General features: G+C 40.7%; 1 protein-coding gene across 2 annotated transcripts in view; it reads right to left on the bottom strand.

Moving 5' to 3' along the window:
- SRBD1 (S1 RNA binding domain 1) overlaps positions 1-21,145 on the bottom strand; it is a 231,295-nt gene extending 210,150 nt beyond the window's left edge. For both annotated transcript variants that reach the window (XM_063648752.1, XM_054475213.2), the window contains exons 1-4: positions 21,040-21,145; positions 15,212-15,291; positions 11,772-11,952; positions 9,310-9,696 (exon numbers count right to left, since the gene is read on the bottom strand). In XM_063648752.1, the coding sequence (XP_063504822.1) occupies positions 9,310-9,696; positions 11,772-11,952; positions 15,212-15,291 (648 nt within the window). In that variant the 5' untranslated portion in view covers positions 21,040-21,145. The remainder of the gene's footprint in view (positions 1-9,309; positions 9,697-11,771; positions 11,953-15,211; positions 15,292-21,039) is intronic.
- Between the last annotated feature and the right edge of the window lie 1,966 nt (positions 21,146-23,111).

Raw genomic sequence — 23,111 nt, 5'->3', positions numbered from 1 at the left:
TCAGGAGTTGATATGGTTTGGTTCTGTGTCCCCACCCAAATCTCACCTTGAATTATAATCCCCATAATCCCCATGTGTCAAGGGCAGAACCTGGTGGAGGTAATTGAATCACGTGGGTGGTTTGCTGTTCTTGTGATAATGAGAGAGTCTTACAAGATATAATGGTTTTCTAAGTGTCTGGCATTTCCCCTACTTGCACTTCTTTTCCCTGCCACCATGTGAAGAAGGATGTGTTTGCTTCCCCCTCCGCCATGATTGTAAATCTCCTGAGGTCTCCCCAGCCATGCGGTACTGTAAGTCAATTAAACCTCTTCCCTGGCCAGGTGTAGTGGCTCACGCCTGTAATCCCAGCACTCTGGGAGGCCGAGGCGTGCGGATCACCTGAGGTCAGGAGTTCGAGACTGGCCTGACAAATATGATGAAACCCTGTCTCTACTAAAAATACAAAAATTAGCTGGGCATGGTGGTATGTGCCTGTAATCCCAGCTACTTGGGAGGCTAAGACAGGAGAATCACTTGAACCCGGGAGGCAGAGGTTGCAGTGAGCCGAGATTGCAACACTGCACTCCAGCCTGGGCAACAAGAGTGAAACTCTCAAAAAAAAAAACACAAAACCCTCTTTCCTTTATAAATTACCCAGTCTCAGGTATGTCTTCACAGCACTGTGAAAATGGACAAATACAGGAGTCATGCAGCTGGAGGCTTCAGGATTTTAAAAATCCCCAAATTGCTCCTGGGGATAACATTCCCATTGTAAAACCTAAGATCAGTGCTTGAGATATTTTACAGACCCTGCGCTACATGGATCAGCTGGCAACATCCAGATTGATAACCTAGTTCATCTGGTCTTATGGCCCCCACCCAGGAACTGACTCAGCAGAAGAGAACAGCTTTGACTCCCTATGATTTCATCTCTGACCTGACCAATCAGCACTCCTGACTCACTGGCCCCCCCTACCCACCAAATTATCTTAAAAACTCCAATTCCCGAGTTTTCAGGGAGACTGATTTGAGTAATACTAAAACTCCGGTTTTCCACACAGCTGGGTCTGTGGGAATTACTCTTCCTCAACTGCAATTCCCTTGTCTTGATAAATAGGCTCTGTGTAAGCAGTGGGCAAAGTGAACCCATTGGACAGTTACATGTACAAGGAGTGTGAAGATCAGGTGAGAAATGGAAAGGTGGATGAGGCTACATGGTGAATTATATAGAGTTTGAACTTGATATCCTATACTCAATATGAAGCTGTTACAGGTAGTTAGACAGGCATGAGCATGGCAGGAGAGCCCCCCTCCCCAACTAGGAATGTTGGGTGATGGTTCAGCAATTATCACATTGCCTCTCTAAAAGTGATAAATTGGCAGCCAGCCCCAGGAAGAGGCCATTTCCTGATGGTCCATACTTATTACACTGAAGTGTTAACTAAATGCAGACACCAGGGAGAAGCAACTTCCTGGACATGCACATTGAGAGACAAAATGGTGGAGTATGACCTTCCAGCGTGATATGGTTTGGCTGTGTCCCCACCCAAATCTCAACTTGAATTGTATCTCCCAGAATTCCCACGTGTTGTAGGAGGGACCCAGTGGGAGGTAACTGAATCATTGGGGCCAGTCTCTCCTGTGCTATTCTTGTGATAGTGAATAAGTCTCATCAGATCTGATGGGTTTATCAGGGGTTTCCACTTTTGCTTCTTCCTCATTTTTTCTTGCTGCTGCCATGAAAGAAGTGCCTTTTGCCTCCCACCATGATTCTGAGGCCTCCCCAGCCATATGGAACTGTAAGTCCAATTAAACCACTTTTTCTTCCCAGTCTTGGGTATGTCTTTGTCAGCAGCATGAAAACAAACTAATACACAGGGACACACCACCAGAGAAGCAAAGAAAGCCTCAGATGGGCTATGTACAACTTCCTAAACACACACCACGTACTCACCTCCCAAGCATAAGGAGGGCACTGCACACGCGGGCAGCCCACTCTAAGGGAAGAATCACAGGAAAGGGGCCGGCCTATAAAGTCCTAGGATCAAAGTTAAACACCACACTTGACCTCAGTGCCTGCTTGGATCTCTTCCGAGCACACTTTCCTTTCCTTTCTTTCCTGTTCTAAAGCCTTTTAAACAAACTTCCACTCCTACTCTGAAGTTTGCCTTGGTCTCTCTTGCCTTATGCCCCTCAGTCGAATTCTTCGGAGGAGGAGGCAAAAACTGAGGTTGCTGCAGACCCTTACAGATTTGACATCAGTAACTCGGATACCTTCCACTGGTAACAAAGCCATTCAACAACAGATCCACTCATTGTTTGGTCTCACCTGTTGAGTCAACCCCCTTTTCAAGAGTTGATGAGATCTATGAACTACAGCAGTGGTTTACAATGTGTGGTCCCCAAACCAGCAGCATAAGCATCATCTGAGAACTTGTTAAAAATGCAAATTCTTGGGTCCCACCCAAAAGCCACTCAATCAGAAACTCTGGGGTGGGAGTTTAACAATGTGCGTTTTAGAAAAATTAGGCAAACAACAAAGAAACAACTAAAAGAGCTAAAAACAGAGAACAAGTCTTAGAGTTGGGAAGGGGTAGGGCAAACAACTACTATAGTTTTCACTTATAAGCGATTCACATTTATTACTTTTATATTTTTAAAAAATTAACTGGCAGATAGGAATGAGAGTATGGGGGAAAAAAGGCACTCTCGAAAATTTTTTGTACCTCTAAGACAGAGGCACTTATTTTGACTGTTGTTTTAGGCTAATTCCTCTATAGAGTCTATTATGTTCCAAACACTTTTACACAGTCAATATAAACACATTTAAACTATATGAGAAAGGTACTTTATTGTCCCCACTTTACAAATGCAAAAACTGAGGGCCAAAAAAGTAAACTGCCCAAAATTCCACAAGCTATATAACCTCTTCAAAAATTCAATTTATATGCCAAGCAAGATAATTCCTCGGGCATAATCCTCACGTATCAAGGGCACAACCAAGTGGAAGCAATGAATTATGGGGGGCAGTTTCCCCTATGCTGATCTCAGGATAATGAGTCTCATGAGATCTCATGGCTTAAACTGCCCTCTCTCTAAAACCTCCAAGAAAATGCTTTTTCCCAAAGTGTCCTGAGATTTACTCCTCCAAAAGGAAATTCCTATTTCCTCAGTTAAAAAGAAAACATCTTGGCATCAAGCAAATAAACTATAGCCTTAATCATCCAGGCAGCATCTGCATTTTAAAAGAATATCTAAGTTAAATGACTCTCTAATGAGTGGAACTGAGAGAATTTTCTATTCTAAATCACTCCCAAACCAGCAACTAGCCACCTCCCCTCTGAAAAGCTGTTGATTTCTGCTGTTCTCCTTACCCTTACCTAGTTATTTCACTGTATCACTTATTCTACTACACACACAAGTTTCCTTACAGATTGCAAAAGGAAAAACCAATCTATGCTGTTAGAAATCAGAAGAGTGGTTGTATGAGAGAGAAGGAGGAATTGGAAAATAGTATAAAGGGGGATTTTGAGATGTTGGTAATGTTCTGGAAGCTTGTTGCTGGTTACACTTTTGAACATCTCTGAGCTGTACATTTATGTACAATATTCTGTATGTTATACTTCAAAAAAAAAGTTGTTTTTTAAAAAAGACCATAACAAATACTACCAACTAAATTATATTAACAAAAAGTAGCAATATAATTTCTCTTATTTAATTTCTCCTGGACAAATAGGTTAAACCTAATAAGTGGTTCCGCATTTATACACAGAATTGCACTGAGATACACAACTCAGAAATGTTGACTGCTTTTTGTCTCACTTCTTTCCCCAATTTTGTCACCCGTGGCTTTTTTCACCCACATAATCCCACACAATCTATCCCACACAATCTCTTGCAACAAAGGGAAAATAGCTAATAAAAAAGGTTTTGTTTGCCTTTTCTCCCTGTGTAGCAAACTTTACTAAGATATTACACATGGCTGCTCAACTCCCCTACACTCACCACTCCCAAAAGAAACTGAACAACCACCACCTTTGGAGCAGTTTAATTTTCCCAAAAATTGTCTGTAGCTGGTCACTTCTTCAAATTCTTATAGTTCATGGTATCCATAACATATTTGCAAAATAACTTTAACAAAAACTAGTTTCTGGTCACAATCATACATTTGCAGTTCGGGAGAAAGGGCTGAAAAGGAGTAGGTTGCTTCTGTCAAAAGACCTGGTGATCCCCAACACCGGATCAGGAAATAGAAACAAAATACATTCATGTATAATGTCTGTTAAAACATTATAGGAGGCCATTGTTTTGGACGAAGCTCCTGCAGTAGGCCCCGATAGACCCTATGTTCCATAGACTAAAAATCAAAATGGACTCACTCTGGCTAAAGTTTAAGTCATCAAACTAAAACAAAGTTGTTATCTGACCTTCCAAGAAATCTAAAGAATGATAACAGCCAATTTATCAAACACGCCAGTTTCAATCTTCAATAGGCATGATAATAAAGTTCCCTCTACGTTAATCCTTATACAAAAAGACTGAAGTAACTTCATTTTATCTGTTATTTTTCTATTTTTCTGTCTCCCTCTCTCCACCTTACAAGGAAAGTAATCCACTTTCTGTTGTTTCTGCTTTCATTAGTCCTATCTATGAAACCATCTCCCCTGTTCAATTCATTAGAACACTTATCCTATTTTATGAAATGAAGTGTTGCTTGATTCTAGAATCATAAACCCAATAGAGATCTTTAAACTAAACTTGTAATTTTGTCTTTTTGACAAGCCTAAAACTAAATCAAGTGTTGACTACATAGTTCTGCCTCTCCAAACAAGACAGTGATGTTCCTGAAAAAATCTGTAGTTTTCAGAGTTGAGAAATACACCTTGAACGGAAAAAAACAGAGGACAAAGTTATCACTGTGGCCAAGGCCATGGGGAACAGTACACAAAATGAAGGAAATATAAATGACATTTCCTCATATTCAACTAGTAATACTTAATAATTTCTATACAATTAAGTTTCATTAACCATTCCTTGCTAACTAGATAACTATTCAGGATTTCCCCAAAGAATTTGGACATACATTTTGTGGCAGATAATATGCATGTTACAGGTATTTCGTTGAGTCTGATCCTTATCCAAATGTTCAAGACTTTTCTGATTTTCTGGTTTGGTATTACTTGACTCTCATTCTTGTCAGTTCCCTCTTTTTCCAACATGTACCCCTGTTCTCAACCATGTTTACAAGCAGGAATACAGTTTTGAGACAAAATTACTTTCTCTCCCACAAAGTTTCTCCTGTTTATGGAGAAATTTTAAAAGTATAGGAAAGGAAATCCACATATACCACAAGAACTGTCTGTAAAATTCAAGTTAAAATTAAGGAAGGATAATTGCAACTGGTTAAATAAAAAAAACCCAAACATGTAAATTCACACGTAATAGTTTCCCAGGCAATTTCCCTGAACCCACCAGGAAAATGCTGAGCTTAATAATTGCCATCGGATTGCTCAGCAAAGGTGGCAGCGTCCCAAAAACGACTTCCCAACTCACAGGCAAGGAGTGCCCAGATTCTCAGAGAATAGGCTTTCAGCTGTCAAAATTCACTTCAAAAAAGGAAGAGGAAAAAAAAATTGCTTGGAATTAAAAGGAAAATCTAGTATGCCTATAATTTTCAAAATATTTTCTAAGAGGGCAAAAGGCCATAAAATAGTTCTTGTGCCTTTAAATGAGACAACTTGCTTCCAAGTCACTGTTCCCACAACACAACAAAGGACATTACTGCTACTAGCTTACAAATAAAACTTTTCTTTCTTTGCTTTTCATTTGTCACTCACCTTCTGGCAGCTGGGCACCTATCGTTCATCATACACTTGTCCCTCCTCATTCTACTCAGCAAGTAATCTTGCCCTTCTCTTGTAATGTATTTTCCAAAAGGCTTTGTTTAGCTGCTATTTTAGTGACATTACAGAACTCATTAGTGAACCCAGATATTCATCCCTAACAAAACATTAAAAGTCTAGGTTAACGAATTGCAGAACAAATTTTCTTCTCTCAAAGCTCTGAAATCAACTTTAGTTATACCTATTAGAGAAATGACGCAAACTAGAAACTAAATTCTACAAATACTTTGAGTCAATTCTCAGTAATTTCCCAGTAAGTTTTAACTTTAAGATGGTTTTTCTGAACAAACAAACCTGTTTTCTGTCTATTCTACTCCTATCCATAAAGGATTCTTTGATGGTTAACCCATTGTATCTACTAATCCATCATGATAATGTATTAAACAAATGTAAAGTGCCTAGTACAGAGCCGAGCTCCTAACAAGTCATCTATAAATAAATGGTAAGTATTATGATCTATAAACCAATACCTTAAGGTATTATGATAAAAGAAACCTAAGTAAATCTTTGTCAACAGTGGCTAATCATCACCTAGATTTATAAATTTACATTCTAAAGCTGAACTCTGAAGTAGACATCTTCTGGCCCAGAAATGCCCTCCTTTTCTCAGAGAACACCCCCCCACAACCCTAACACACACACACACACACACACACACACACACACACACACACACACACACACACACACACACACACACACACACACACACACACACACACACACACACACACACACACACACACACACACACACACACACACGTGGAGCCCTGGCAGCCATATTTCTAAAACACAGTGAGGCCTCAGCACCCCAGGCACTGGACCAGAGATGGATACCTGCACCCCCCCACAACCCTAACACACACACACACACACACACACACACACACACACACACACACACAGAGGTGGAGCCCTGAGATGGATACCTGCACCCCCCCACAACCCTAACACACACACACACACACACACACACAGAGGTGGAGCCCTGGCAGCCATATTTCTAAAATACAGTGAGGCCTCAGCACCCCAAGCACTGGGCCAGAGATGGATACCTGACCCAAATTCAGCCAATCAGACTTTCTTCTTAAAATTTGGAACTGGAGGCCGGGTGCGGTGGCTTACACCTGTAATCCCTGCACTTTGGAAGAACGAGGTGGGCAGATCACCAGGTCAGAAGACGGAGACCATTCTGGCTAACATGGTGAAACCCCGTCTCTACTAAAAATACAAAAAATTAGCCAGGCGTGGTGGCACATGCCTGTGGTTCCAGCTACTCAAGAGGCTGAGGCAGGGGAATCGCTTGAACCTGGGAGGCAGAGGTTGCAGTGAGCCAAGATCGCGCCACTGTACTTCAGCCTGGGTGACAGAGTGAGACTGTCTCACAAAAAAAAAAAAAAAAAAAAATTGGAACTGGAATACAGAAGTAACTAGTCAGTCTACGTAACTAATAAAACTAATGGCAAATAAACTAGGGAGCTGTCATTTTCTATCCTCTGTAAAGAAGCAAGAAAATCTCATCTGCTGAGAAAATAATAACTCAAACAGAGAAGCAGCAGAAATTGGTGATTATAAGACACCAGATAGAGAGAAAACTAACAGCATCTTCTCTGAGTCCTCACAGTTTCCAATTTCTGGTTCAAGTCCTTTGGGAGACTTGACCACATTCTGTCCCTTTTGTTCTTTGAAAGGTCCCTTATGTCCTTGGTGAAAAACTCTTTTCTACTTAAGCTCATTACAAAGAGCTTATATACTTGTAACCTAGAGACAAAAGGTTAAGGCAGGGCCATTTTCTACATCTCTTTCCCTGTAACACAGGGTGGGAAGCAGAGTCATAGAATAAGTAGCTCTTTACTATGAATAACTTATTACCAAATCTCAAAGACCAGAGACTTCACAGTCTAAAACTTCTTAACTTCCTCCTGCACACTGTCAACTACCAGAGGTGGATCTACATCAACAATGGAAATAAGCTTCAAAAGTGTTAGAAAAGGAAAAGAGAAGGGAAGTGGTACATGTCCACCTGCCTCTGTAGGACTGGTCTGGAACCAAGAACTTTAAGAACAGCTTCAGGGTGAATCTGATGCAGGTAGTCCATGGACCACACTTTAAAAACGCTGCCTTCTAGGTCTAAATTAACAAAGAAAAAGAAGGCATAGAAAGGAGCCTAATTATACTCTGTTTTTCCAAGATACCTTGGACTATTCATTCAGGAACAAGGGTAAGAGGAAAAGCTGTAAAGCAACATTCTATTCCTTAGTGCACCAGAGGGAAGAAAAATCATGATTAAAAATTACCAGTGACAGGCCACGCGTAGTGGCTCATGCCTGTAATCCCAGCACTTTGGGAGGCCGAGGCGGGCAGATCACAAGGCAGGCAGATCGAGACCATCCTGGCTAACACGGTGAAACCCCGTCTCTACTAAAAATACAAAAAATTAACCAGGCGTGGTGGCGGGTGCCTGTAGTCCCAGCTACTCAGGAGGCTGAGGCAGGAGAATGGCGTGAACCCGGGAGGCGGAGCTGACAGTGAGCACCACTGCATTCTAGCCTGGGCAACAGAGCAAGACTCCGTCTCAAAAAAAAAAAAAAAAAAATTACATTTTACTAATAGGTAATAGAAAAGGCAGCATGGGTACAAAGACATTTGTGACACACAGGCAGTCCTAGATTGAGAAGTGGAATCAGCATCCAGCAGAGGCCCTCAGCTCTACAGCCACAATCACAGCAAGGGAAAGAGTACACAACAGAATCACTGGGACAGATAACAGGGAGGGAAGTCACTCCCATCTACCCTGAGAGGCACTACCATAATTAAGTCTAAAATGGTCCCAGAATGTGCTGGGACAGACAAAAGCTCACTAGCTACTCTTCGGGTCTCCAACACTGTCCCCAAAGCCAGCCAAAAAAACTGGGAGAAATCTGATTTCCCCTGTAGTAAGACATATAATTCTGGCATCTCAAGTTGGAATTATTATAGAATTTCCTTTCAAAAATCGCTAGGCCTTGTTGTAGTACATTACGACATTATACTAAGGGTTAAACCGATGTATGAACAGCCAGTGACCTAATCACCTACACTGCTTTTATAGGAAAATACAGTCCAAGTTCAAAGCAAAAACTTAACAATGAACCTGTGGGAGCCCAACCAGTTGGTACAATCTGTCTACATAGTGTATGTTCACTAAAACACCATGGCAAAAGGCCAAGAGAGGCCATGCATCTTAGCAGAACTGATGATTAGCTACAACACAAAACAGTGTACCCAAGAAAGTAACAAGTAGGAAAGCCTCCAGAAACCACTGGCAAAACTGAAGAGGGAATTGAAAACCCCCAGCCCTTCCCTTAGACAGTACAACCCCTGTGCTAGTCAAAAAGAAAGCACTCAAAACAACTAAAGTGACAGAAAAAGGCCACACATACCTGTACTATGTCCCAATTCATTTCCACCTCCTCTTTAATATGATTGGCATTTGCCGGAAACTTGACAGGCTGCCCCTGAGGACACGTTTCAGTCTTGATTTTCTTTAAAGGGGACTGACCAAATGTAAACTCATCGTCATTCTTTTCCTTCTTGCATGTACCTCCCCACACAGTGCTTGTGGATGGTGTCTCTGAACTATTACTCTCACCCTCTAAGTAGCTGGCTTTGCTGGTTTCTTCATCAACTTTCAGCTTTTTAGTCCTTCGAACTGCATGTGGCTGCGCTGCACATTTCCGTTTTGTCTTGGCTGTTTTCAGAGTCTGTACAGTATTCAATTTATTTTTTCTGTCTTCCAAAGCAGTATCAGCAATAGCCACAGAGCTATTCTATCAAACCACAAAGAGAACATATGAGAATTAGAAGATAAAAAGCAATTTCCTGGGAATATTACTCACAAATAAAAGTGAACAAATTATTGACACACACAATAACTTGGAAGAATCTCAAGGAAATTACGTTGAGTGGGAAAAAAAGCCAATCTCAAACTTACATACTATATGAATACATTTATGTAACATTCCTGAACAGATTAGAGGTTGGCAAGGGTCAGAGATGATGGGGGGAGGTGGGTGTGGCTATAAAAGGGCAACACTAGGCATCTTTGTGGTGATGGAACTGTTCTGTCATGGTAGATACACAAACCTACATGTGTGATAAAATTGCACAGAACCAAGTACATACATATACATACACATGAATGAATACAAGTAAAACTGGAGAAATCTAAATAAGATCAGTGGATTTTATCAATGTCAGTATCTTGGTTGTGACATCTTACTATAGATTTGCAAGATGCTATACCATTTGGGAAAAAATGGATAAAGAGTACATGGAATTCCTCTATTATTTCTTGCCATTGCATGTCAACTATTTAGAAATAAGCAGTTTAATTTTTAAAAATGAGTAAAGGATAGGTCTACACATGCCAGAAAACCAAGATTAAAACTTGCTATCAAAGTCAACCACCTAGCAGACAGAAAAGTAACACATTGACTCATACAACTCAACAGGCTACACATGCCACCAATTTCTGCTGAAGAGTAGAGGATAGAACACAGAATGACAGCAGGCTAATGTCAGGAATTTTTCTTTAACAAGAGTCGGCACAGCAGCCCACACAGGTATCTAGGGACTACACTCTGCACTGCCACTGACCCCCAATCCAAGTGACAGCTCAAGTGTGAAGAAATGAGACTTGGCACCCATCTTGGCACTGGGGATAGTGTAAATAAGATAAAGACCCTACCCCTAAGCTGATCTGTTCTCCATTACCTAAATGATGCAGATGGCACAAACATGAACAATTCCCAAACTAAATTTTAGTCAAAATTCTATCTTCTCTTTTATCAAGTATTTTTTCCAGAACCACTATTAAAAATACTTAGAACTACAATAAAGAGCACCTCCACCCCAATGCCAACCTACCACCACCACCATCTGAACTTGAAAATAATGAACATTAGAGAGCCCTCTGAGTATTAAATTTTTTGCCCAAAACAGAACGGATCAGAGCAGAGATATAAAGATAAAATAACTCCCAGGCCTAAAAGAGTTGATAACCTAATCAAATGAATTGACATATCTAAAGAAAGTATCAATCATAAAGGGTGTTGTCAGCCACTGTCTTAGCTTCAAGCTATTAAAACATTCAATTGTCATTGTGACAAGCATAGTGCCTAGACCACAGTGGACATTCAATAAACTCAAATAAATGGATTTATCTTATCATCCTATTCTGAGTCCATGCTCATCAAGTAAATTTCTGATTACTACTTAATTCCCTATTCAGATTAGCCTCCAAGGAGAACAAAAGGCTGGCCATAAGAATTTCAAGTCCTTAAGATTATTATTTTAAATTATTAAATATTAAACCAGCACTCTGGTTGTATTTATCTCTCTTGTGAACACAACTGATGTAAAAACACCCAAGAGAGATATATCTGTTCCCAAAATGTTGACAAAATCATGTTCCTAACTTAGAAACCCAGTTCCATCACTTACTATCTGTACACCATGAGCAAGTCACTTAACATCTTTCTTCAGCTTTCTCATCTATAAAATCAGCATAAAAGCACTTGCCTCAATGGTTGTTATAAAGATTAAGTAAGATCATTTAAATGAAATGTTGAGCGCATTGCCTGGCTAATGGTAAGCACTCAACTATTTGCTAATGCTACCATCATTACCAGCACTACCACACCCAGACCAACTCCTAGGAGAAGGAAAAGGGACTAGACAAAGAAACACAGTACAGACCCAAAAATTAAGACCCATGGTAGGGGATGCCATTGCTGGCAGTTTTTGTCATTTACATGCCTTGTCCTACTCTGTAGAATAAGAAAGTAACATCACCAATCAGGAAGACACTACAGAGTTCCCTCTATCCAGCTATAGCACCTACCAGCTCCTCCTTAACAACAACGACTTCTGAGCCATCACTGATCTGTGGGGCATTCTTCTTCACCTGAGGCATCCTCTTTGGTTTGGATTCCTTGGGAGGGGGCTGTTTACGGCTTCTGGGAACTTTCTTTTGGGGCTCCCAGGCACTATCTTCCTTGTCATCTTCTTCAGAGGCAGATGATCTAGAAGTAAATCAACAGAATAATCTCCAGGAAAAATAAAAGCAAATGTCAAAGGTAAAAAAGAGATGCATGATTCTTGAAAAAATGATAAAGTAGGAGGTGTTTAATATAAAATGGAGTGATTGAGTACAGGCTGTGAACAGTTATTGCTGAGAATTGAACCAACAGAGTTGATGATGGGCCAGTATAAAAATACCCCAGTATGCTGTAAATCACAGCTCTGTCTCTCCATTCTCTTCTCACCTAACTGACAAACACATACACACATTCATTCAAGACACAGAAAATAATTTATTACCTTAAGTAATTTACTGGGTCATGTCAAACTATAGTCAATGTGAGCTTTTCAATTTTAACAGTGAAAAGCACTTAAATAAGTTCCCAACTACTAATCAAATTCATTTAAATTGTATTAAGTTATTCAAATCAACGAAAGGATTGAGAAATGGCTCTAGGAAACACCCTAAATTACATTAAAAGCCAGCACCAAGACCCTTCCAACTGCTTTAATTAACCCTTTTTTCCTTTCACAGAATGGATTTCTTTCCTGATTAGATTGGATCAGGTGCGACTACAGTACTTTTCCAACAACAAAGAATCAAACTCACAGCAAGAGCAGAGAAAAAGCAGCCATGGGAACTCTGTTAAAGGACCATCATGCTCCTGCCAACCCAGTTAATTCCATTTCTACTCTAATGTAAAAGGTCAATATTAGTGAGACTTCCTTTACTGAGATGAGTGAATAGGGAAGTCTGGGTTTTTTAATGTTAAGTTCTTCATGGGGGCAAAAACCTGACTGGATGACTTCTTAGCTAAATTATGCTCTAGAAGAGAATAATTATGATAGGTCAAACTACTGGTGTTCTCTTCAGAGATGCCATTAAGCCTGGTAAGCAAAAACAAACAATCAAACAAAAAACAGGAATAATCAGAATAACATAACAGCAGTGGAACTGAAAGAAACTATAATTAGAAAACCAATGAAATAGAAAACTAGGGTTCCACTCCTCATACTATCACCAAACTGAGCAGCATGACTTCTTCCCTCCTTAGTCTCATCACCTATCAACCAGGATTACTGACTAACCCTATTTCACAAAGGAATATCACCAAGACTAAAGGCCCTTTAGTTATTATGAACAAAACACAAGCACAGATACTGTTGTGTTATACATGAAATAGTTCTAAGGCAGCTAGTCAACTCTCTTTCCCAATCCCTTCAGCTCTCAGGAGCATCTGGCACTCACCCCTTAGAGCATATCCCTTATATACAGGAACCCCACCCCTTGGTTTTCATACTACTTCTTGGCAGCTTCTCTTTAGCCCCTTTGACTCCTCTTCTCCCTAACCTCTAAATGTTGGAATCCCTCAAGGCTTAGTCCTCAGTCCTCTCCTCCCTCTATGCTCTCTTGCCAGGTAATCTTATATTTTCTCAATAAAGGAATCTATATTTTATTTTTATATATTTATTTATTTAGAGACAGTCTCCCTCTGTCGCCCAGGCTGGAGTGCAGAGACATGATCTCGGTTCACTGCAACCTCCACCTCCTGGGCTCAAGTGATTCTCATGTCTCAGTCCCCCAAGTAGCTGGGATTATAGACACGTGCCACCATGCCTGGCTAATTTTTGTATTTTTAGTAGAGATGGGTTTCACTATGATGGCCAGGCTAGTCTCAAACTCCTGGCCTCAAATGATCAGCCCGACGTGGCCTCCCAAAGCACTGGGATTACAGGTGTGAGCCACCACACCCAGCTGGGAATCTCAATTTTATATAGTATCTCCAACTTGACCTTCCCCCCTTGAGCTCAAGACTTGTATATCCACTTTCACCTGAATGTCCAGCAATCACATCAAACTTACCAAGTACAAAACTGAATTCCTGATTCCACCACTCTCACACCTGTTCCTCTTCCAGTCTTTCTAAAATGTCTGTCATTCTTTCATACCCCAAATCCAATCCACCACCATGTCCTGTCCACTCTACCTTCAAAATATATCCCAAAGTAGACCATTTCTCATCACTTTCACATCTAGAATCCTATGCTTCTAAAATAATCTCCTTAACTCATTTCCCCTACTTCCAGTTTTGCCCCCTGTAGTCTATTCTCCACCAAGAAACCAGAATATTTTACAAATATAAACCAGGTCATGTAACATCCCAACCCAAAACCCTCCAGTGGCCTCCCAACCCACTTCAAATAAAATTCCAGGGAAGATCAAGTTGGAGATACTGTATAAAATTGAGATTTTTATATTGAGCCATAAGACAAGATCAGCTACCAACGGGGAGGGGAGAGGGGGGAGGGCTTAGAATTAAGCCTTGAGGGATTCCAACATTTAGAGGTTGGTGAGAAGAGAAGTCAAAGGGACTAAGGAGAAGGATCTAAGCCTATTAGATCCAGATCCTACTCATTACAATCTCATTTCTTACTACTCTCTGCCTCATGTCTCCAGACTGGCCACACTGGTCTTCTTGCTGTTCCCTGAACACACCAAACTTATTTCTGCCTCAGGGTCTTTGCACTTGCTGCTTTCTCTATTTGGAACACCCATCCCCAAGATCTTTGCAAGCTGCACCCCCAAATCTCATCTAGATCTCTTGCCACATCTTCCGAAACAACCTTCTGACTACTCTATCCAAAACGCCCCCCGACTGCAACCACTCACTATGCTCTCTATCCCCTGCCCTGTTTTTTCTTTATAGTACTTATTACCATAAATATTATCAGTCATTTACTTAACAAATATCTTCAGAGCACCTAATATGACTCTAAAGCAGAGATTCTCAACTGGGGATATCTAGCAATGTCTGGAGACATTTTTAATTGTTATAACTTAGCAGGAAGCTATTGGCATCCAGTGGGCAGAGGCCAAGGATGCTGCTAAAAATCCTACAAGAAAAAAGACAGCCCCCACAACAAAGAATTATCTTGCACACAATGTCAGTAGTGCAGAGGTTGAAAAATCCTGCTCTAAAGCAATATATAAAACGCTGTGCTCTCATGGAGCTTACATTCTAGTGTAAATATTATGTTATATATTTAGTTGGTTACTTTCTCTCTCCTTTCGATACTTTATTAGCAACACTAGACAGAACCTGGAACACAGCATGAGTTCAACAAATATTTGTTGCATGAATGAATAAAAAAAGTTTTTTCTACCCACATCACTCAAGGAGTTAGAAAGTGACAGAATGCATTACTCCTTACTAAAATATTCATCATTCCCCTACCCACATATTAAACCAGTATGCTTACAACTCAGAGAATGAAGAAAATTCATCTTTTAGTACCACGCCCTGGACCTGTACTTTCGCTCTTCTTGGCAATGATGACATCTAGAAGAAACAGAACATAAAATCAGCAACACTTGAATATTCCAATCACTTTATTTGGCTACAAGTAATGGGTCATTCAAAACTAACATTTCATAGGAAAAAAACAAAAACAATGATGTTTATTCACAAGCCCAAACACCAGTTTCCCCTGCTATGTAGCTGCCAGTTAAAAGAGTAGCTGGCTGGGCACCATGGCTCATGCCTGTAATCCCAGCACTTTGGGAGGCCATGGAGGGTGGATCACCTGAAGTCAGGAGTTCAAGACCAGCCTGGCCAACATGGTGAAACTCAGTCTCTACTAAAAATAGAAAAATGAGCCAGATGTGGTGGTGGGTGCCTGAAATCCCAGCTACTGGGGAGGCTGAGGCAGAAGAATCACTTGAACCCAGGAGGTGGAGGTTGCAGTGAGCAGAGATTGCATAACTGCACTCCAGCCTGGGCAACAGAGTGAGACTCGGTCTCAAAAAATAAAAGAGTAGCTAACAGCCTTCCAGTGGTTTAAAACTCTTAAGAGTATGGGCCATCATTTGAAAAATATAAACTCCTACAGGGTGACACCTGTAGGAAAATTGTGTGCTTCATTTTTTAAGAATTGTGTGCTTAAGTATTCTGTGTTATTTTACGGTAATAATATCAGGCAGCCACTTATAAAGTCCTTTAATAAACTGTATCTCAAAGACAGAAACATTTTTTTCCTATTCTTTGTTTTTTTTTTTTGAGACAGAGTTTCACTCTTGCTGCCCAAGCTGGAGTGCAATGGCACGATCTTGGCTCACCACAACCTCCGCCTCCTGGGTTCAAGCGATTCTCCTGCCTCAGCTGGGATTACAGGCATGCGCCACGACACCCGGCTAATTTTGTATTTTTTAGTAGAGACAGCATTTCTCCATGTTGGTTAGGCTGGTCTTGAACTCCTGACCTCAGGTGATCCGCCCACCTCAGCCTCCCAAAGTACTGGGATTACAGGCATGAGTCACTGTGCCCGGCCTATTCTATATATTCTTAATGAAAAAAGTAGAGGTCTCTCTACAAAGTTGGCAATAAAATAAATGATGCTGATTGACTGAGTAAGCAGCCAGGTTATTCTTAAAACAAGATAATCATTCCCTTATAATAAAAGCTCATTAAACTTAAATAAAATGATTAATCACTATGTGACTAAAAACTATTTACCAAATTTAAAGGCCAAGCTGTAAAAAAAAGTTAAGACAAATAACCAGAGACATCACACAATACAGGAAAGTAAATAAAATTACTTTAGCTGTTAAGATTAATTATCTGTTAAAATTAATTAATAAAGGACTTTATAAGTGGCTGCCTGATATTATTACCATAAAACCATCAAACCATAAGGACTGCACTAGACTCTGACATGTTTAGAACCCTTCAAACAAGTTTCTGACCCAGTCATTATGTTATAATGCCTCTGGTTCTAACATCCACTTAGAAGAGGAAATAATCGCTCATGGAAATACTAAAGGGGTTGTCACAAAAGTGAATATGTTCTCCCAGCAGCTATAGCTCAACTCAGTCCAGTAAGTGCACAATGATTGGGCAAAATAGTGCTCAGAGGGAACCAACAGAACAACAGGAAAGCAGTCTGCAGGAAGTAGACAGGATAATCTTCCATCTTTCCCTTCACTCTCTTTTTGGCATATTAAGTTATAAAGATTATCCTTTCTCAAATTAGTATTTTTTAGACATTGATCATGAAAGAACAGGTAATTGTGATTTGTATGTTATGTGTATCTTACCACAACAAAACAAGAATGGAGGAAGTTAGTGTATCACAAGGGTGGCATTTCAAATCAGGGCAGGGCAAAAATGGATTATTCAATAAATGGTATTGAGACAACTAGCTATTCCTCTAGAAGAAAAAAAGGAGTTTAATTCCTACCTCCACACCATTAACAAAAATTTATTCCCCAATAACTAATAGTTTAAAATGTACAAAATAAAACTACAAAAGAACTAAGAAATAAAGGTGATTCTTTTCATACTCTTGAGTGGAGATGGGGAAACGGAGGTTTTCCTAAACATGACTCCTCAAAATTCCAAAACCAAAAAGACTAACAGATTGCAACACATAAAAATTAAAATCCCAAGCCAGTAGTGGGAGCATTTGAGAACCAAACCAATTTACCCTGCAGTATTCTAAAAAAAAAAATTCACATGAAACAGTAGCTGATACCTTTGGAATTAAAGGTGAAAGGGGTTAGGGCTGTGTATAAACTGACAAAGGAATATCTCTAGGTGTCCTACTTCACTTCATGCTATTAGGCAACTGCCCCAGGAAAAAGTCTATAAGTTTATTCTCTGGAGAAGGTATTAATGAAACAGTCTAGACTGTGGGCATGGGAACCATACAGACTGAATGCTAAAGGCAGAGAACCCTAGTCTTCTGCCACTAAGTTCCCAAAATACTGCCCTCTAGGGAGGAGAATGGGAAGGCTTTTCTCTGGAGAATCCAAGAGTAAAAACTTGAAGGTGCTAAGCTTCCCATCAAACAACCCACCCAGATCACCTTACAATCACTCCTACCACCACATTCTACAATATGCCTGAATTCAGAACATTCCCACACAGACTACCATATACCAATTCTATCTCCACACTTCAGCCTTAACAGAAATGTGTTTAAAATAGGGACCGGCAAACCCTTGGCAGGCTTATGTTTTTGCTTAACCATTATCCTTAAAGAAGGCTCCCCTAAATCAAATATTTCCAACTGCCTCTTTATTAGGCACCCTGAAAGCAATATACCATGGAAAGATGAGTAAGTTGTAATATTTCTTTTCACAAATGTTAAAAATATGAATGTAAAAGTAAAGGTGGGAAAGCAGAATCTGCATGGACACACAAGCCAATTTCAAGCAGATCAGATCTAGAAAGAATATATACAAAAGCTGAAGACCTGGAAATTATGTCTTTAAAACTACCTACGACAGGTACACCCCCAGGAGTATGTATTCTCCAGTTTAAACACCAATATTCTTGAGGCCTGTTTCTCCATCTGCACTACTCCCATGTCCTCTTACTTTGTGTCATAAAACCTGTTAGATTAACCAAAACCTCATCCATCTCCACGGTTTTACATACCGATGTCACCTACTTATTAACAATCCTAATCCCTCCATCCCAAACCTTGCCTTTAACATTCAGATTTCCATAATAAACTGCCTGTCTCTGAAACTATTTAGATGTCTCACAGTTAACTTAACACATACACAATGGAACTCTTGATGACCATTTCTTGCTCTAAAACCTGTTCCTATTCCAGTCCTTCCCATCTCAATAAGTGGCACCCACCTATTTGCTAAGCCAGAACCTTGAAAAAAAAAATTTTTTTTTTTTTTTTTTGAGACAGTCTCACTCTGTCACCCAGCCTGGAGTGATCTCAGCTCACTGCAACCTCCACCTCCCAGGTTCAAGCAATTCTCCTGCCTTAGCCTCCTGAGTAACTGGGATTACAGGCGTGCACCACCACACCCAGCTAATTTTTGTATTTTTGGTAGAGACGGGGTTCGTCACGTTGGCTAGGCTGGTCTTGAACTCCTGACCTCAGGTGATCTGCCTGCCTCAGCCTCCCGAAGTGCTGGGATTACAAGTGTGAGCCACGGCGCCTGGCCAGAAAATTCTTTAACAGCTTCACTGACATATAATTGACATGCAATACACTGCACATGTTTAAAGTGTACAAATTTGATAAGTTTTGACATATGTATACACATCACTACAATCAAGAAAATGAGCATATTATCATCCTCCAAAGTTCCATTTGCTAACTCAAAATGTTGCAAATCTTTTTTTCTTTCATCTCCCATATCCAGACTATTAGTAAGTCACATAAGATCTTCCTCCAAAATGTCTTGGATCTCCGCAATCTTCAGTGAGCCTTTAGTCCTCAACCTCCCTCACTTGAACTACTACACTCACCTCTTAACTGCCCTCCCTACTTCCATTCTTGCCCCTGCAACTCATTCTCCACTTATCAACTCAAGATCATTTAGAATATACTTTGGAAACAATGAATTACTTCCCACCCCATCCTTCACTTAGAATCAAGCCACATTTTTATGAGGCCTTTGAAAAGGCCCTGTCGGACTGAGCTCTGCTCACCTTTCTAACCACCTTTACTACTTGCTGGAGCTCCTCAGCTCTTGTCACAACATTCTTTCCCACCTCAGGTTCTCTCTGCCTGGAGTATTCTTCCCCCTGCTTGTCAATTGACTGGCTCCTTGCATCCCTTAGATCTTAACATTTCAAGCCTAAAATAGGTTTCTCAATTATATTTTAAAAGAAGACTATTTACTTCCTGTATACAGTAGGTTATAACATAATCTGTAATTATTCATTTTACTTGTTTATTGCTTGCACTGCTGTCAAGAGAGTAAATACCATGAAAGAAGGAAATACATGTGCCTTATTCACTTCCGTATCATAGGGCCTAGCACTTAACAGATGCCCTACAACTATTAAATGAACACAATATGTACAAATATGGTCTCTAAAGAGGAATATACATTTATTTTCCACCACTCTTAGGCAATGCCACACATTGCACTCATCTCTTTCTGAAGAAGTGATGGCACATAAGAATATTCCTATACTTCAGTGACTTGGGATTTTTCCCTCCTTTCAAACTATCTTAATCACTGTGGGCACATGAGCATATTCCAAGTCAATAATTTGGAGGTTGCTATGATGTTACTAAGGGAAGAGCCACTAAACTAGGACGACTGAAAATCAGGAGAAAGGGGCAAAAGGACGTGCACACTAACAAATACTAAATTAAAATTGGAAAAAAAAATTTAAATTCAAGAAGGCGAACAAAGGAGGACAATTTCTTAAGAGGCACCTAAACAAGTTTCCATGAAGGACCAACAGAGTGCTTGAATACTAGCAGATTCCCAAGTCACAAAAACAAAATACTAGAGCTGAAAGAACCTGAGATCAGATAGTCCCGCTATATTCAGAAATCTGAGACCCAATAAGGTGAAACAGTTTACTCAAAGGGGAAAGATATGTGGCAAAGGACTATAGCCCAGTGCCTGGAACACCAAGACTAGTCTGGTTTCCCATTCCACACACAATATGTTAATGACATGTCACGTGAGGGGTTCGAAGAAAGTTGCCTAGAGAGTTCCCAATTCATTCCTTTCCTCCGGTGACTGAGCGCCTCCTAGATGCCAGGCGCACTACAGAAGGTGCAGTTGATTCAGACAGGGCCACCATGACCGTGAAAAGGGTGCTTCCTCTCCCACCTCCGATAATTTTAGGTATAAAAACAATCCAGGTAAATTAGCCGGGCGTGGTGGCAGGCGCCTGGAGCCCCAGCTACTCGAGAGGCTGAGGCAGGAGAATGGCGTGAATCCGGGAGGCGGAGCTTGCAGTGAGCCGAGATCGCTCCATGCACTCCAGCCTGGGCGACAGAGGGAGACTCCGTCTCAAAAGAAAAAAAAAAAAAAAAACAGGTTTGCCCAGGCTTTTCTATGTCTGTTATGCGCTAAGAGCTGCAGCAATTTGGCTGAAAAGAGGTGTCACGAGGTAGCTAGGAGGGGTTTTCGGGTGGTCGGTTGTGAGAGACCGCTGACAGTAAAATGTAATGAACTTCTCACTTTTAAAAAAGGGGTGTTATTGCCCAAATGAGCGCTCAGAACTTTTTTAATGGCCCCAAAGATCCCAGAGCCCGGGCGCTGGGCTCTTGAGAACCCGCAAGACGACCGCCAAGGCGCACGCACAGCTCACCTTCCCGCCCAGCACGTCAGAAGACCCGAGATTCTGTGTGTGCCACCGCACCTTCCGGTTCCCGCCGGAAGTTTTTCAAACGCCGGAAGGTCCGCCTCGCTTCTTCCGGACCAAGTTAGCCACGGACCTCCAAGGCGCGGCGCTACCAGGACGGGGCGGAGCCAGGTTGGACGGAGGCGGGTCTAGAGCGAGGATCCCGAGAGAGCGCCGGGGTGGGGCTGGTTCGTAGAAATGAAAAATGACTTTTTTTTTTTACGTGTTTTTTACCAAGCACACTAAACTCTTAAGCCCACAGATACAGCCAAATAAATTAGATTATAAAAGTAGGGAAATAAGGCTGCTGTTGTCTACATTCGAATTTAGCAGATCAAAACCCCATGGATTTGTTTTAGAAAATTCTAAAAAGCAGCTTTCCACTGCTAATGACTTATTTCCAGGGACTCTGAGTACTGAAGAGCCTAGCAAGTTATTGAAATGACCTGTGAACGTGTCTTGTTGCAGATCTACCCGAAGTGAGCATAGATTTTACTGGATAATTTTTGTGATTGGGAAAAAAAAAAACCAGGACTCTTTCTAAATTTAGTAAATCTAATCTTCTATATCTGAGATTGTTGGCCAGGAAAGATCAGTTTCTGAGATTGTTTAGGGATTTTTTTTCCTTTTAATTAGCACAGTAGTATGTTGCCTTTCGTGATGGTTCCAGAAGGCCTAGAATTGTCTACTACTATCACAGTCTCCTTCACAATTTATGGTCCTGAAAAAATACTAGAGAACACCTTACCGTTCAGGATTGTGGGAAGAGAAACCAGATCATAGAAATCAACAACAATAATGTACTGTTTACTATTCACCTACTTTTGATTTTGCATTTGCTACACAGGTTTATGGTAAGGGGTTGTCTTGGTCAATTTTCTGCTGCTATAACCAAATACCATGGACTGATAGATTTATAAAGAAAGAGATTTGTTTGGCTTGTAGTTCTGAAGGCTGGGAAGTCCAAGACAGAGGACATTATTGTTGTCTCAAAATATGATGGAGGGCATCACACTGGGGTAGGGGTGGGGGAGTCATGTGAGCCCAATTGACTCCCAAAATAACTAACCCTCCTGTGATAATGGAATTAACTCATTCATGACCTAATCATTTCCTAAAGTTCCCACCTCTTCATACTATTACAATGACAAGTTTCAACTTGAATTTTGAAGGGGACATTCAAATCATTGCAGAGGTAGTAAGGGTAAAGGTGAACTAATATACTGCAAAGTCTTTTGACATAATTCCTGCCCTGGAGGAATTTACGACCAAGAGTAGGAACCAGATACAGCCAGAAGAAACGGAGACCCAAGCAAAACAGTCTAGATTCAGGGGTTGGGTATGCAGGTAGTAGCCTCACTACAGTGAGGAGGAGAGTAAGAGTGGGCCAGCAAAGCATTGAACCTTGACTTTCCTCTCCCCACAAGGGATTTTTGCCTTACAGCTGGGGAAGAAAAAAAAATCACAAAAATAAATAGCCTGTTAAGATTTTAGGCATCAGACATCTGGGGAAAATAAAATCTGAAGCAGGTTCTCTAAAATTAAAGTATGTAGGTAGTGGCCTACTCTAAAGGCAAATAAGGACTGTCCAGAGAATATTTCCCTTGGAATTCCACAAGAGAGCCACTCCCACTACAGGCTGTCAAGGAAAATTTGTAATCACTTAAGTATAAAACAGGCCCTGCCACAAAAACTGCCTTTTCTGTCTAGGACATTGCCCAATCTATTGTTTACTTTTGGATCTCAACTGCTGAATTCCAAGAAGTTCATGGGTTTAGTCTGAGAGCCTGGAATAATCCGGACACCCACTTGAGACTATGCAATAGGGTTTGGGAGTAACGAAAACATGTTTTGGATTTGATGGAGGTTGTTTTATCACTCCAAAGTATGTAGTTCTTGCCATGATATTCACTGATATATTATCATTTGTATGTTATTATCTGTTTTCAAGTCCTGCCCCTATGGGTTCTAGCTCCCCAGGGCAAATGTAATAATAGCAGTAATAACTTACCTTTATTGATTACCTATCTGTGCCAGGC

The sequence above is a fragment of the Pongo pygmaeus genome, chromosome 12, assembly GCF_028885625.2.
Source record: "Pongo pygmaeus isolate AG05252 chromosome 12, NHGRI_mPonPyg2-v2.0_pri, whole genome shotgun sequence".
In the NCBI taxonomy this organism is placed as follows: Eukaryota; Metazoa; Chordata; class Mammalia; order Primates; family Hominidae; genus Pongo; species Pongo pygmaeus.
Note: the sequence above shows the minus strand (reverse complement) of the source record. Positions and strands in the feature narration are given on the sequence as shown.